Here is a 14,759-nt window from a genome sequence, read left to right as displayed (position 1 = left end):
TTTGGGACTTCTGAGGGACAAGATTAAATGGGAAAAAAATAAATGGAGAGGAGCTCTTAAAGATGGCTGCAATGCTCTAGAAAACATTTTATGTTGTTACAATGCTGTGCTGCTCAGCTTTATGCCCCAATAAATAATTCTCTAGACCATACACAGTTGAGGGATAAAACTTTTATTTAAAAAAATTCAAATTTCTCTTGACACATAAGTCTTAGTTGAGGTAAGTGAATGTACTAGCTTAGGAAAACAACGTTCAGGATTGGGTTTCATAAGCCATTAACACTCTTGCTTAGGGCTCCAAGAGCTAGAGGTGCAAATTGTACAGGAAGTGTCAAGTTTTGCATCCAGCTGAACTCTGCCGCGGAAGAACAGAATTTACACCTTTTCGTTGAAGCCTCTTCCGCTTCTTCGCCTCCTTTGTTCCTCCAGTGCTCGGGTCTCCTGCCCTGAGACTCCTCTCCTCCCCTGTTCACAAGGTGCAGCTCCACGAGGTGGCTCAAAGTACCTCATTTGCAGTTTGGACAGCGAGGCTTGTGCCAAGTTCAAACAGAAAACCAAAACCACCACAATAACAACAAAAGAACCGTTGGCAAACTGCCCTTGTTCAACACACGGCGAGAGCCTGAAGGCAGAAAAGCTTCTCTTGCCCTCAGCAGGGGCCTCTCATGGCCCTTCACAGTCACCTCCAGCTGCTTCTGTGTCTATTCTGAACGACCTGACAGGGCATTGCCACCTCTGCAAGTACCTGAATTCAAGGTTTAAGCTTTATTTTCTAACATGTAAGTAAATATCCTGCAGAATCTACAGTCTGAGCAGCCCCTCCAGAAGCAGATCAAAAGGTACCTGTTGGTACCTCAGCAGTGTGGATATTCACAATTTTCGTTTCCACATGGTAAAAGGACTGAGTTACAGCTCGTACCTGAGAGCTGGAGTGTGTAAGTGGAAGTGCCAGCACTAGAACAATGCAGCAAGATCCAAGTCACTGCTCTCTGGAGTGCCAGCTGAGCAGGACTGACACTTTCATCTACTGAACCTTTCTGCAAAAGCACTGAAAACGCTTCACAGAGAACTGAAGTAACACTGAAAGCACAGGAGAAGCCAGTATTCTTTTTCCTTACACTGAACTAAGAGCACTGCGGGCCCTTTGCTGCTGATGGTGGAAGATTTGACCTGCAGCAGTTCACTCTTCCTCACTTCACAACTCTGCTCTTTGCACTCGTTGAAATCCACACACATTTTTTGCTCTTATAAGTGGTATAAATACCAACAGCCATTCCCCTTGTCTGAAATTTCTGTAGCCCTGCTACAGCTGCTTGGGGAAAAATTCGGGCAGGATGGCTGATCTTTTTGTATTGACTGTGTGAGTAATAGCAATGTTAACTAATTGTAAAATAAGCTTTTATGCTTTAAGCTTATTATGGTTGCATAGAGGGCTAATGCAGCATGTTGCCACTGAAGGAAAGGCAGTATGATTGTCTAGGCTTTATAAAAATAGTGCTATTCTAACATGATAAAATATATTTAATTTTAATTGAACTTGAGGTAAGAAGCCCCTCAGTGAGTGTAACTTTTAAATACTCTTTAAATCCAGTAGCACTGCAATCTTTTGACCAGGAATAGGCTCTCTTTGAGACTGAGCTTATCCGAGTTGCTCCTTAGAGGAAAAATGTGTAACTTATATGTAACTTCTGAATTCCAAGTAACTTAATTCACACTATTATTTATCCAATCCTACTCTAGGGAGGAGACAGCTTCATTACCACCATTTCTTCAATTCTGAGTGCCCCAGGTTAAATCTGTGCAGGTGGGGTCTGCAGGAAGCCCACCCAAAGCTCCAGGTGGAGCTCCAGGAGCAGCTGCAGTCTCTGCAGTGCTCAGGCCAGACAGCTGCAGTGGCTGCCCGCTGTCCCCAGGCAGAATTTGGGATCCCAGGAACCCTGCACGGCACAACACCAGCACTGCTGTTGTCAGACAGTGAGAGAAAGTTGCCTCTGTGTTAGAAGGGCTCTGAGGAATCGCAGCTGCCACTGCACAGGCTGAGCACTGAGACTCGATGTGGCACATTCTGGGTGTGAATTGTGACCAGGGGACACATCCAGAGAGGCTCAGGGTCACATCCTGCTCTGGCTCTGCCTGAGGCAGCCCTGCATGGCCAATGCAAGCATCACCATGCAGCTCCTCCAGAAAACAGTTCAACAGGAATGGAAATAAGGCACTTGAGTGAGACAGAGGCTGGCTCAGAGATCCCTGCAGAGGGATGGACAGTACCGTGTGGGCACTGCTGCCCTCAGACTCCTCAGGCAGCACACAGGACCTCACTGCTCTGAACACTGTGCTCTGAGTGGTACAAATACAACTTTGGTCCATTACCACCCCTAAAACACTTATTTCACAGAGCAGCAGCTTTAAGCAAAGTCAATTCTACACAACTCGTACCCTGAGACGAGTACAATGAAATACTGACAAAAATCAAGTCTAGAGGAAGAAAGGGAAAGGGCTGATGGACTGCTTAAATTAATCTGCCTACATAAATGCTTGTTTCTAGCTTTTTTCAGAGTAACAAATCCAATGTTTCACAACTCTTGTTTAAATGAATCCAGTACGAAGTACAATATAGTGGAGTTCAAGTACTATAAAGGCAGGGGTTTGTTACCAGATTGTTGTCAAACAGCTGGAAACTCAGCTTTTAACATTACACTTTACAGCAAGAACAAAAAATCCCTTTACTCACTGCTAAAAGACCAAAACCTTCCAGCCTGGGTATGAGAATGAACATCCAAAATACAAAGAGCCACAGCACTGATCAAGGACCCAGTCGAAGACCACTTCTCTGTTGTTGGAGCTGATGGTTACTCGAAGCTTGACGTTTCCTCCCTCGCTGCTGCAGGGTCCCAGCTGCACAACTTCCATGTCAAATGTCACAGTGGAGCCAGAAGTTACAGCAGGCAACTGGTTTGTCATCTCTTTTCCATTTACAAACACTGCCCCTGAAACAGTCAGCAGATCTAACAATGTTCCTCATTCTCTGTACGTACTAACATGCAAGACCACACCTCTCTATTTTTGCAGGCAAGTAGGGAAGTAACCCTGCTGCATTTCTCTGGCCACATGGAAAGGGCTGCAATAACTGCGAGCAGCAAGAGGAGATCTGTGATCTCACCAAAGATTTTTAACTGCACCAGCAGCACATCCCTGAAAGCTGCTCATGTGTGTGCAGGGATGGAAGGAGCCTGGGGCTGTGGGTTTTGGGAAGGTGTTGGGGAAGAGGAATCAGGGAAACCTTAGAAATATGATTGCTTAGCAAAGATTCTGAAAACATGAAACCTATAATCGAAATAGAAATGAAAGCTGACTTTGAGTTGTAGGATACTGAGTCTTAGTTACTATATGACCTGAAAACAATGGTCTAGCTATAGGAGAATCCCTTTGGATTGAACAATACCTTTCAATGTAGCAAAACAAGTCTAAAGAGTAGTTTTTAGAGTTTAAAATATAACACAGTATGGTGATACAGTAGCTCTTACAGGCTGTACGTAGATTCTATAGGATTTTGTGTCTTGTGTTGGTTGGTCACTGAAAATTAGAATATTCATCACAAAAGGAGATATAATGGATTGTAACAAAAACCTCGCTCTCTTAACTCTCTTACCTCTTACCCTTCTTCTTCCCCCTGCTCTTGCTCTCTTCCCCCTGCCCTTTGCTCTCTCTCAGCTCCTGTTCTCTCTCCCTCTCTCTTTGGGACCCCTTCACCTGAAGCTGGTGGCTGAAGGCAGAACCCTTTTACCCTGCAATAAACCCCCGTGTTCCAGACTATCCAGGCTGGCAGAATCCCGTGTCCCAGCCGTGCAGGACTGTCCCAGAGGAGGCTGTGTGGCCCAGACTCACCGTTGGTGCTGATGCACACAGCCCTGTCCCTCTGCAGGGAGTCGCCGTCGCTGCGCTGCTCCACGCACAGTCCCAGGCTGTCGCGGCGGTCCGCCTGCCCCACGGTCTCAATCCTGGCACACAGAGTCAAAACATGGAGCTTTCCATCAGAACACACCACCAAATCCACACACTCGCCCCAGGCCCCTGACCTGTGCTCCAGGGCTCTCAACAAATTCATCCAGACCTTCTGGAAGGTCCCTGCTGAATGACCAAAATTGCCACCGGCTCTCCCAAGAGCTCCACTGAGCAATGCTCTGTTAATCTGAGCAAAATATGAAGCAAATCTTTGCCCAGATCACCAGCCTGGCCACAAGGACTGTGCAAACAAAGCTCCAGGGAGATGAGGAGCAGGTCACTGTGGAGAAATGTTCCCTTCCCTAAGGGCAGCTCCCTGCAGGCTGCAAGGGAACAGGAGACTTGACCTAAAACAGGGATGTTTTCCTACAGCCCAAATGCTTCATCTCAGGACAACTGCCACAGTTTATCCTTAAAATGCAGATACAAAGCGTTGTGTTTATCACAGCTTCACTGACAAGCTGTGCCTGGGTCCTGAACACAGAGCTGCTGGTGAATAATCACAACTTGTGTTCCAACAGCTGCACAAAGTCAAGCACCAAGTACTTCATCCCTCAGGAAAATCTCTCACAATTCCAAACAAGAAGCTACTCTTGGACCTTGGAAGAGGAACAAAACCAATTTTTGAGGCTGTCCTCAATCAAAACCTCAATCAAGATTTGTGTCACGATAGTTCTTGTGGACACGTGCTTGTTGGAGCTCTGCCAGCCTGAAACAATCTCCTCTTGGACAGAACTCCACAACCAAAATGTGAAGCAAAACATTTTCATATGCTACCAATAAAAAACAATAAAAAGGACTGGACTGAGAGAGAACCAAGGGAAACCCCAAGGTTCTGCCTTTAATTTCACAGGCATGGCTGAGCCAAGAGAAGTTAAACCTAGCAAGAGATTTCAAACGAAAGCTTTAGATCTTTTTATCCATCTCAGACAACTGAATACATCCTCACACTACAACCATCTAAAGTTATCACAATCCATTATCAGGAAGGGATAAATGAAACACCACGGAGTAAGTCATAAAAGTATCAGGGACAGCCCTTTCCAATTGCCTTTGGGGGCTGCCTGCTGTACAGCAAGTAGCTTTATTTAACCAGGGAGGACATGAAACAAAGCTTCAGTCTCAGGTCTGCAATCAGAACTGACACATCCACAGGGACACTCCTTACCCCCTGTTAAACAGCATCATCTCAGGGACGGGATGACAGGCAGCAAAGCTGCCAAGGTTTTTAATCCTGTTCTGTGTCAAATGGAAAGCCTGAAGATCCCTCCTCCACTCTGGATCCTCGAATGCCAATTGCAAGCAGCAGTTTGATCAGCACTAATTATCTGACATGTTAAAGGCATTGCTGCCAGACTCCCACCCCAACAGCACACCAGTGTTTTCATGTCCAAAGTCTCCAGAGCCAGTGAAGGGTCTGGGAAGGAAAGCACCCCCTGACCCGAGGTCAAAAGGAACTAGAGGCAAAAAGCTCCACTGACTTCGGCCAGTAACAGCTGCTACAAAACATCAGGAAGTTCAACATTCCACAGATCTGCTCAGCAGGAGCTATATTTTACCATCCCTCAGGAGTTCACTTCTCTCTGTTTTTACACGAGTGCAGGTCCTACAAAAACATCAGGTGTTTTCCCACAAAGGCAGGAAGCAGAACTCAAGGGAGGTCAGATGTCACACTCCCGTGTTTGGAGCTGAGCTGATTTAACACTCAAACATTTACACACAGCTCAGATGTGACAGCTCCAGGGGCTGCACCAGCCACCCAGAAAGACTTGCCTGAAGGTCAGTGTCTGCCCACAGAAGTACGTGGGGGCTTTGGAGTAGAGCACACCACAGGACTGGGAGTCGTTGCGAAGCGCGATGTTCCTTCTGCTGCTCAGGCTGTAACCCTCCAGGCCAGCTGTCCACTCTGCAAAGAAAACAAACAAAAGAGCAAGAAAACGGTGAACCTCGACTCGCTTCTGTCTGTGCAAAGTCAAGCCACTGCCAATGTCTACTCGGTCCACCTCATGCAGCTTAAGCTATGTTAAGAACAGGGGCTGTTGTTGCCTTTCTCTTATGGAGAGATTTGTTTTTCAAATAAACTGCAATTACAAAAAGTATTTTCCAGCTCAGAGTTCACCAGGAGTTCACTCTTGGCTGCAATCCCTGCCAAGTCTTATTGTAAGAAAAGGAAAGCCTTCATTACCCACTGCCCTTAGAAATTTGTAAGTGAAGAGAAAATTTAAGTTTTCCTCTCTCCAAGATGAGCTGTAGGTCATAAAAAACGCTTATGCTGTGGTGAGGGAGAAGAAAAAATAATGCTTTTCTTCTGGCTCAAGTGCTTTCCAAGGCTAGGGAGGCAGTGAGCCACGTGGGAAAGGTTCACTGAGTGTCCCTCAGGCAAGGAAGCCAAGAATGAACTGCACATGGAGGGACAGCTCATCGCATGTCACACGGCCCCACAGCCAGGGACATCCCCATCACACAGCCTGCAGCCCCCCAGCAGTGAGGGTGACCCCCCAACAGTGAGGATGACCATCACACAGGTTATAGCCCCCCAGCAGTGAGGGCGACCGTCCCATCACACAGGCTGCAGCCCCTCAGGAGTGAAGATGACCATCCCATCAGACAAACTGCAGCCCCCCATTAGTGATGGTGACCCCCCAGCAGTGATGATGACCCCCCAGCAGTGAGGGTGACCATCCCACAGGCTGCAGCCCCCCATCAGCAATGCTGACCCCCACCACCCGGCTGCAGCCCCCCAGCAGTGATAGTGACCCCCCAGCAGTGAGGGTGACCCTCCCATCACACAGGCTATAGCCCCCCATTAGTGATGGTGACCCCCCATCAGCAATGCTGACCCCCCAGCAGTGATGGTGACCCCCCAGCAGTGATAGTGACCCCCCAGCAGTGATGCTGACCCCCCATCAGCAATGCTGACCCCCCAGCAGTGATAGTGACCCCCCAGCAGTGATGGTGACCCTCCCATCACACAGGCTATAGCCCCCCATCAGCAATGCTGACCCCCCATCAGCAATGGTGACCCCCCAGCAGCAATGGTGACCCCCCAGCAGTGACAGTGACCCCCCCTCAGCAATGCTGACCCCCACCACCCGGCCGCAGCCCGGGCCAGCGCTGGCCGTACCGTGGGGCACCAGCGTGGTGTGGCCGCTCTGGGGGACGCTCCAGGGGCTCCACTCGCGGCGGCCGTCGCCGCGGGCGCACACGCGGAACTGGTACTCCACGTGGGGGTCCATGTGCAGCACCATGAACTCCGTGTCCGAGCCCACGTACACGTCCTCGAAGGGGCCCGCGGCGCCACGGCGGCACTGCAGCCGGTAGTCCTGGGCTGGGAACTCCTCCTCCACCTGCAGGGACACACCTGGTCACCGGGAGCCCTCTGCAGGGACACACCTGGTCACCGGGAGCCCTCTGCAGGGACACACCTGGTCGCCTCTGCCCCTCCTGTCCCTCTGCAGGGACACACCTGGTCACCAGGAGCCCTCTGCAGGGACATACCTGGTCACCAGGAGCCCTCTGCTCCTCCTGTCCCCTCTGCAAGGACATCACCTGGCCACCTCTGCTCCTCCTGTCCCCTCTGCAGGGACATCACCTGGTCACCAGGAGCCCTCTGCAGGGACATCACCTGGTCACCACAAGCCCCCTGCTCCTCCTGCCCCTCTGCAGGAACATCACCTGGTCACCTCTGCTCCTCCTGTCCCTCTGCAGGAACATCACCTGGTCACCTCTGCCCCTCCTGCCCCTCTGCAGGGACATCACCTGGTCACCAGGAGGCCTCTGCCCCTCCTGTCCCCTCTGCAGGGCAGCACGGCGCTGCAGGTGACACTCACAAGGTATTTATTTCACAGCGCAGGATGGGCCTTGTACAAAGTAACATCGCTGTCTGAACCCACACCAAGATGTATCGGGATTATTTGATTACAGCTAGAAAATATCTACAGAAGAAGAAACATTTAACAGAAGGCTGTTCATTCTAGCAAAGATATAAAAACATCCTTCAGCCAAAAGCTGAAAACAGCTTTGCAGAAGAAATTCTGCGCCAGTTTTTAACAGCGAGGGAAAATGAGTGTTGTCCTTCCTAACCTGTTCCAGGGAAGGATTTCCAGATCTCTGACACTGCTGAGTCAGAAGATATTGACACCCCCAGAAACCCCTCCATTATCCCCCAGGCACAACCACAACAGGGAACTCCCGTGCAGCACAAAGACCAGACCCCACCTGAGAGCAGTGAGGTTTAGTGACCTCACACATCCTGACAAGGGTGGCCAACAGCGACCGGCTGCTGCTGAACAACAAAGCCTTGTGTGATGCTGCCAAGGAGCACAGGGCTGTCCAACAACAGCTAAACCACGCCACAGCAGCGCTTTACTCAAAAATAGTTTCTGTGTGTTGGAGAGAAAGGCGACTGGGTCAGCTGATAGAATGTTTTCTTTCTCTACCCACTGCATCTGCCCAGGAACACACACGTGTTGAGGAGTAAAAGCACAAGAGAGCAGGTCCAGCCTCATCCTGGGGCTGCTGAAGCCAGAGTCACTGCAGGCAGACACAAACCAGCACCAGCCTCACCCTGTCCCTGGACAGCTGCAGACCTGATATTTCTGGGGCTGAGGGATTCCAGCCTGCTGGCAGCTGCTAACTTTGCCCAAGGAAAAATTCCTCAAGGAAGCTTCTTCTCAAAACAACCTTGGCAAACAACTCTCCTTTCTCTAAAAAATCCTTCTCCAGGTGTTCTGCTGTTTCCCTGGTTTAACCCATGGGATCAGAGAGTTCCTATCCATCAATCATGTTAGGTCTGTATCAGAACACCTTATAAAAGGTAGTAAGAATTAGACAATAAAGCTTTTTTCTATGCTCTTTGCCTTCTGAAATACTTGGAGTCTCCCATCTTTCATGTCCTACAATGACAGACTATCCTGTCTTTAAATAACACCACGACCATAAAAACCTATTTTCAGGTTTTAAACTCCACACTGGAGTGGACCAGTCCTTGGAAGGCAGCAGAGAATTCAGACAGACAGTGGATTCTTTGGGTTCTTTCAGAAAAAAACTCAAGCGTAAAGGCTTTTCCCCCAGGATATTTTACCTACCTTACACCACCGGACTAAAATACCCCCAGGCTTTTCCACAAACTCCTCCAGCTGTACAGGTGGGCGGGAGGCCACAGTTCCATGCCTGAATATCTGATTTTTCAGTATGGTAAGGAGGCAGTCATCCAGCTGGGCAGATAAACAAGGCACATCCACCAGGGAGGGCACTTCTGGTAAGCTGAGAAAGGAAAGTTTGCTTTAACGAGAGGGGTCAGCTTCTACAAATTCACATTTCACCCACACACTCAAATCTGTGCAGAGATTTGCAAGGAGAGAACAGCTGCAGAAATTGGCACGTGCACTCCACGCTTAGAAGACTCAGCAAACATTGTGTGTCAGCCCTAACCAGGCAGTCTGTTTGTCAGCAAATGCTCTGAAATACATCCTCCACAAACAAACAGCCTCCATCTCCACAGAACACATGGAGGGTGAAACCCCTGCCCTCTCTGAGTGCCACCCCAGTGGAAGTCTGTGAAACCAACAGGACAGCAGCTCCTCACATCAATCTCTGGGGGCATGCAGCAGAAAGCTTTTGTTTCAAAGGAGAAAAGGTCACCTCAGGTTGTTGGTGTCTTACCTGTCCAGCTGAATATGCAAAGCCTTTTTTGTGAAGTTGCAAAGTTTCTCATTCTGTTGTCCCACATCTCCGTCCACTGCGCTCTCTCCTGCAACCAAACAGTAAAAATATTCCTAATGAGACAATGTCCACAGAAGGCATTCTTTGCTTCAAAGAATAACCAGTTCTGACATGAACAGCCAATTAAATGCGAGGCACTCTCAGCACTTTTGCTAGTCTTAGCTAGAAAATACAATTACAGGTAACAATATAAAGCCTATCTAGGAATTTCTGAAGCTCTCAAACCTGTAGACACACCCATAACAGATGTAATAATCAGGTCTCAGACAGGAGTAGAACTGGGGTCAGATGCTAAAAATCAAGATTATTAATCCCTTTCTCCACCTGCTTTAAATGAAGAAAAGAGCAAAGCACCTTTCACAATCAGAAAATAAAAGAGCAGGCACTTAAAAGCAAGAGACACTTTCATTGTCCTGTTTGCTACAATCAAAATACTACTATTGTCACAATGAAAGAAACAATCCACGCATTGGAGTGTGGGGATAAACACAAATATTTTCCTAAGCTTTCCACATAAAGTAGCATCCCACACTTCATCTTACAGAGACACATGCTCCAGTCTCCTGTCTGCTGACTTTAGGGTAATTTACAGCTTCAGCAAGCTCAGTCCTTTTCCAAGTGGAGGATTACACACGTTACAGTTCTCTGAAGGAAAGCACACGTCATAATTGGCAGCAGCAGATTTAATGACCACAGAGCCTTAACTCCTTTCTGACTCAGCTGCAGCGTGCTCCTCCTGCTCAGAGCGCCCAGAGAGTCAGCTTCTCATGACACCCCACGGAGTTTCACACACAAAAACCTTTTGCCACCACCCCGATTCAGTAACCTGAGACTGAAAATAAAAATAAGGTGAATACCAGCTGTCCCAGAGTTGTGGTGTAGGAAAAAACCCAGCAAATTGATCTTTAAACCCTGTCACTGCTCCTGTGGGCAGGAGGCACTGAGCTCCAAGCCAGCACAGAGCTCCTGGCTGAGGAGGAATTGGGAATGTTCCCAGCCCTGGGACACAGCTCAGTGTGCTTTAACTCCCAGGGCTGAGCTCATGCTGAAAGTTAAAGTGGAGACACGAGAACAATGCAAGGAAACTGCCAACACACTCACGGCTCAGACACGCTCCCAGTGGGTTCTCCAGCCTGGGGAAAACAGGCAGCAGTGACATTCCTTTCTGCCGAGGGATTTAGCATCAGCAGGGGAGAGTCTGGCCCTTACAGTAACATCCCACATGTCCATTTCTGTCTGCCTCATCTTCTGGCTTTTTAGAGGAATTGTCCCCATACAGTGGCCATTTTATTCCTCATCAAGAGCAAACCACCCTCAGCAGGACAGTGTGTTTATTTCAGCAAAACAGACATCATTTACCTCACCAAAACAGGCCTTTTGCCAGAGTGGCACCCACAATGTATTTTATTCCAAAGCCACCTGACATACTCTGCTGTCTAGAGGAGAGGCAGAGAGTGTCTCTGCAGTGAAATGATTCTCAAACAGGTACTTCCTGCCCTTCAGGAGAGGCTGCACTGAGATATGCACAGCCTGGGACTGGGCTGAAATGCTGAAATACAGATCTGCAGGAGATAATAACGACTTCACTTACACCTCCCCAGTGGTTAACACCTGAGGTAAGCCCCAAACGAGCCAAAGAGATGTTCCAGACTCTGCACAGAGCACCAGGGGCTGCCTCACCTTCCCGGAGCAGATCATCCGCCGTGCTCACGCCCTGCTCAATCAGCTTCTGGCACTCGTCCAGGGGCTGGATGCTCTCCTGCTCGATGGCATCCACCTCCTGCAGCAGGGACAGCAGGCGCTCGTCCAGCAGCTTCTGCAGGGTCCCCTTCAGGTCCCTGAAGTGCTGCTCCAGCACATCGCGGGTCAGCGCGGCGCTGTCCTTGACCTGGGCTCAGGGAATGGGAAAGGATTCAGGATAAAGGCAAAGGCCACGCACAGCTTTGGTCTTTCTGAAGCATCTCACCTGCGATTGCTGGAGAAAAGTTGTGAGTGGAGTGTGCTCTAAAAAACGACCACTGGCAGTTAACAAATTAGTGAAGTCATTTTTAGTGAATTTTTAGTGAAAGAAACCAGCCTGGACGAGGGGAAGAGCATATTAACTAAGGAAAATACAACGTGGACTAGGGGTGCTTCAATCAAGGAATTTTTCTCATCAGAAAAATCTAAATGCTCTGTTGATTTCCTCCCTCCTGCCCCTCAAAAAAAACCCCACTGCTGTAATCCTACTCAAAACCCACACTCAGGTAATCCTCCTTGCAAACAAAAACCTATCACACTTTTAGAAGACTATCTAGGAGCACTTTTCCAAGCCCTATCACTTCACTGCATTTTTTTAAACCCTCATAAAACTACTTTCTTTTCAGTTTTGTTCAAACAGCCACCCTGGGTGACAGGACAGGGTGAACAGCAGATCTGCTTTGACTCCGGAAGAACCTGACCACAGAAGGTTCTACAAGTGCTCATTAAAATGTCTGCAAACTTGCTGAACCTGGCTTTTAGGGAAGAAAACACACTTGAACATCCCTGAGCTAAAGATGCAAAGATCAGAAGTAAACATCTCCCTGTGAAGAACTTTTCTAAGTCTTTTCCATTGCACACAAGGAAATGCTGCAAAAGGCTCAGGGCCTTACACGGAATTTCTAGATCTTTAGAAGTACAGACAACCAACACAGGAAGTCCTCTGGTAAGGTAAAATAAATTTCCTTTTCAACAAATATTCATGAAGCTCTGCAGCTGCAACACGGCTCTGTTTCCCTTTTCTTGTAATTTGAATGCTTGAGGGGAAAAAAAGGAAGTATTTAGCCTCGTGAAGGGGTGGAGGAGCAAAGGAAGGCAGAACACTCACTTCTCCAAGCTCTCCCCATTACAGGCAGATAAAAACTCGGCAGCTCAGCCCCAGAATTAGACACTGCTCCTCATGCAAAAGAGGAAATGCAAGTCCCTGAACACACAGAGCTGTGTGAAGTTTGTGGAAAATCATGTCCCATTGGTCCAAAGGAAAGGGATGCAACGTAAGTGATCCAGTCCTATCACATCAGTCCTCAAATAACAAAGCTGCCACTGTACAAAGGCCAGCCCAGCACACTGAGCACTTTGGGAACACAGGGAACTCTCTGGATGTGCTCGAAACAGCAAGTGGCCCTGAGGATGGAAAGAGAGAAAAGTGAAACGTGCACACAGCAAAGAAACTGTCCCCAGGAGGAAAAGGAAAGGTGAGCCAACAAAGGCACATGGGTTGCCTCTCTGGAACTGTCAAGCAACACATCGAGATGACAAGGTTTGGATGAAAGACATTTTCTTAAGCAGTCTGTGGTTCCAATGCTGACTAATTAAATGTCTGGTGGTCACCCACATGCACTGGGAGCAGGACACTCCCCCAGCAGATTGACAGAGGTTTCTGCACCCACGGGATCTGCTTCAGGAAAACTAACAGCTCAGCACAGAAACTGCTCACCGCGTTTGGCTTTGCTGGGGTTTTTACTTATCTGTGGCAGAGGTGAACAGAAGACAGCAGGCTGCAATAATCCCTGCAGCCTGCCAGCCCGGTGTGCTGAGAGGCTGCCCGCAGAGGCACCACCCTGCCCACGGCTGTCATCTCCCCACGCAGATCCCGGGAGGGTCCCAAGGGGCTCTGCCCCGGCTCCAGCGCACGGCCACGGACAGACAGACACACAGACAGACAGACACACAGACAGACGGACAGACAGACAGACAGCCTGGAGGGCTGCAGAGCTGCCTGAGCACGGCTGCGGGACACGGGCACGGCACGGCACTGATCAGGCACGGCACAGTGACACAGGCACGGCACAGTGACACGGGCACGGCACAGTGACACGGGCACGGCACGGCACAGCACCCAAACCAACCAGAGCTGCTCAGGGAGGGACTGATGTGAACATGGGATAACACAGACTGACCAACATGGGATAACACAGACTGACGTGAACACGGGATAACACAGAGTGACGTGAACATGGGATAACACAGAGTGACGTGAACACGGGATAACACAGAGTGACGTGAACACGGGATAACACAGAGTGACGTGAACATGGGATAACACAGACTGATGAACACGGGATAACACAGAGTGATGTGAACACGGGATAACACAGAGTGAGGTGAACATGGGATAACACAGACTGATGTGAACATGGGATAACACAGACTAATGTGAACACGGGATAACACAGACTGATGAACATGGGGATAACACACTTAGCATCTCGGCTACTCTGGAAAACGTAGTTCTCGAAGACACTTATTCCTGCCTGGCTAAACTCTCTGTGGTCCCAGGAAACGAGGCTCAGACAAGTAACAGAGTTCAGCTCTCATCTCTTTTCCCCGCCCACCGGCGGCACCCCGAGCCCACAGGCCGGTCCCGGGGCTCTCACCCCCCGCTCCCGGGGCTGCCGCCCCGCCGGCCCCGAGCCCAGCCCGGCTGTCCCGGCGGACAGGACCCAGGGGCCGACAGCGGGCCCGGAGAGGAGCGGCCGGGGCCCGCCGCAGCGGGGTCCCCGGTGCGGGGGCCGGCTGCGGGCGGCTCGGCCCGCTCCTCCCGGGGCAGCCCCGGAGAGCCCGCTCCCGGCCCGGCCCGCCGCCTCACCTGCTCCCGCGCCTGCTGCAGCCCCCGCAGCCGCTGCTGCAGCTCCCGCCGGTAACTCCGCGCCGCCTCGATGCTCTCCCGAGCCTCCTGCAGGAGGAGGCGCGCCTCGGCCTCGGCGGCGGCCGCCATGGGCAGCGAGCGGGCGGCGGGGCGGGGCGGGGCGGGGCGGGGCGGGGCGGGGCGGGGCGGGGCGGGGCGGGGCGGGGCGGGCGGGCGGGCGGGCCTCGCCCCCGGAAGGGCCGCGGGGCGGGGCGGGAAACGGCGGGAAGCGGCAGGAGCGGGAGGCGGCCCCGGGGCGCGGACCGGCGGATGGTGACGTCAGCGAAGCGTGACGTCAGCGGCGGGCCGGGGACGCGCCGGCCGCGTGACGTCACGGCGGCGGCGCGGAAGCCCGCCTGACAGCGGAGAAGGCGGGAAGGGGAGC

At 50.6% G+C, this 14,759-nt stretch overlaps 1 protein-coding gene across 1 annotated transcript; it reads right to left on the bottom strand.

Moving 5' to 3' along the window:
• Nucleotides 1–156: 156 nt before the first annotated feature.
• Nucleotides 157–14,465, bottom strand: CRLF3 (cytokine receptor like factor 3). The gene is made up of 8 exons (XM_066332412.1): nt 14,336–14,465; nt 11,407–11,614; nt 9,667–9,754; nt 9,090–9,267; nt 7,127–7,349; nt 5,776–5,908; nt 3,886–3,998; nt 157–2,987 (listed from the first exon to the last, which is right to left on the bottom strand). Exons 1-8 carry the CDS (start codon nt 14,462–14,464, stop codon nt 2,734–2,736), a joined length of 1,326 nt encoding a protein of 441 aa, XP_066188509.1. The 5' UTR covers nt 14,465; the 3' UTR covers nt 157–2,733.
• Between the last annotated feature and the right edge of the window lie 294 nt (nt 14,466–14,759).

The sequence above is a fragment of the Sylvia atricapilla genome, chromosome 18 (assembly GCF_009819655.1).
Source record: "Sylvia atricapilla isolate bSylAtr1 chromosome 18, bSylAtr1.pri, whole genome shotgun sequence".
In the NCBI taxonomy this organism is placed as follows: Eukaryota; Metazoa; Chordata; class Aves; order Passeriformes; family Sylviidae; genus Sylvia; species Sylvia atricapilla.
The sequence above is the reverse complement of the archived record's forward strand: the minus strand, read 5'-3'. Positions and strand labels throughout refer to the sequence as shown.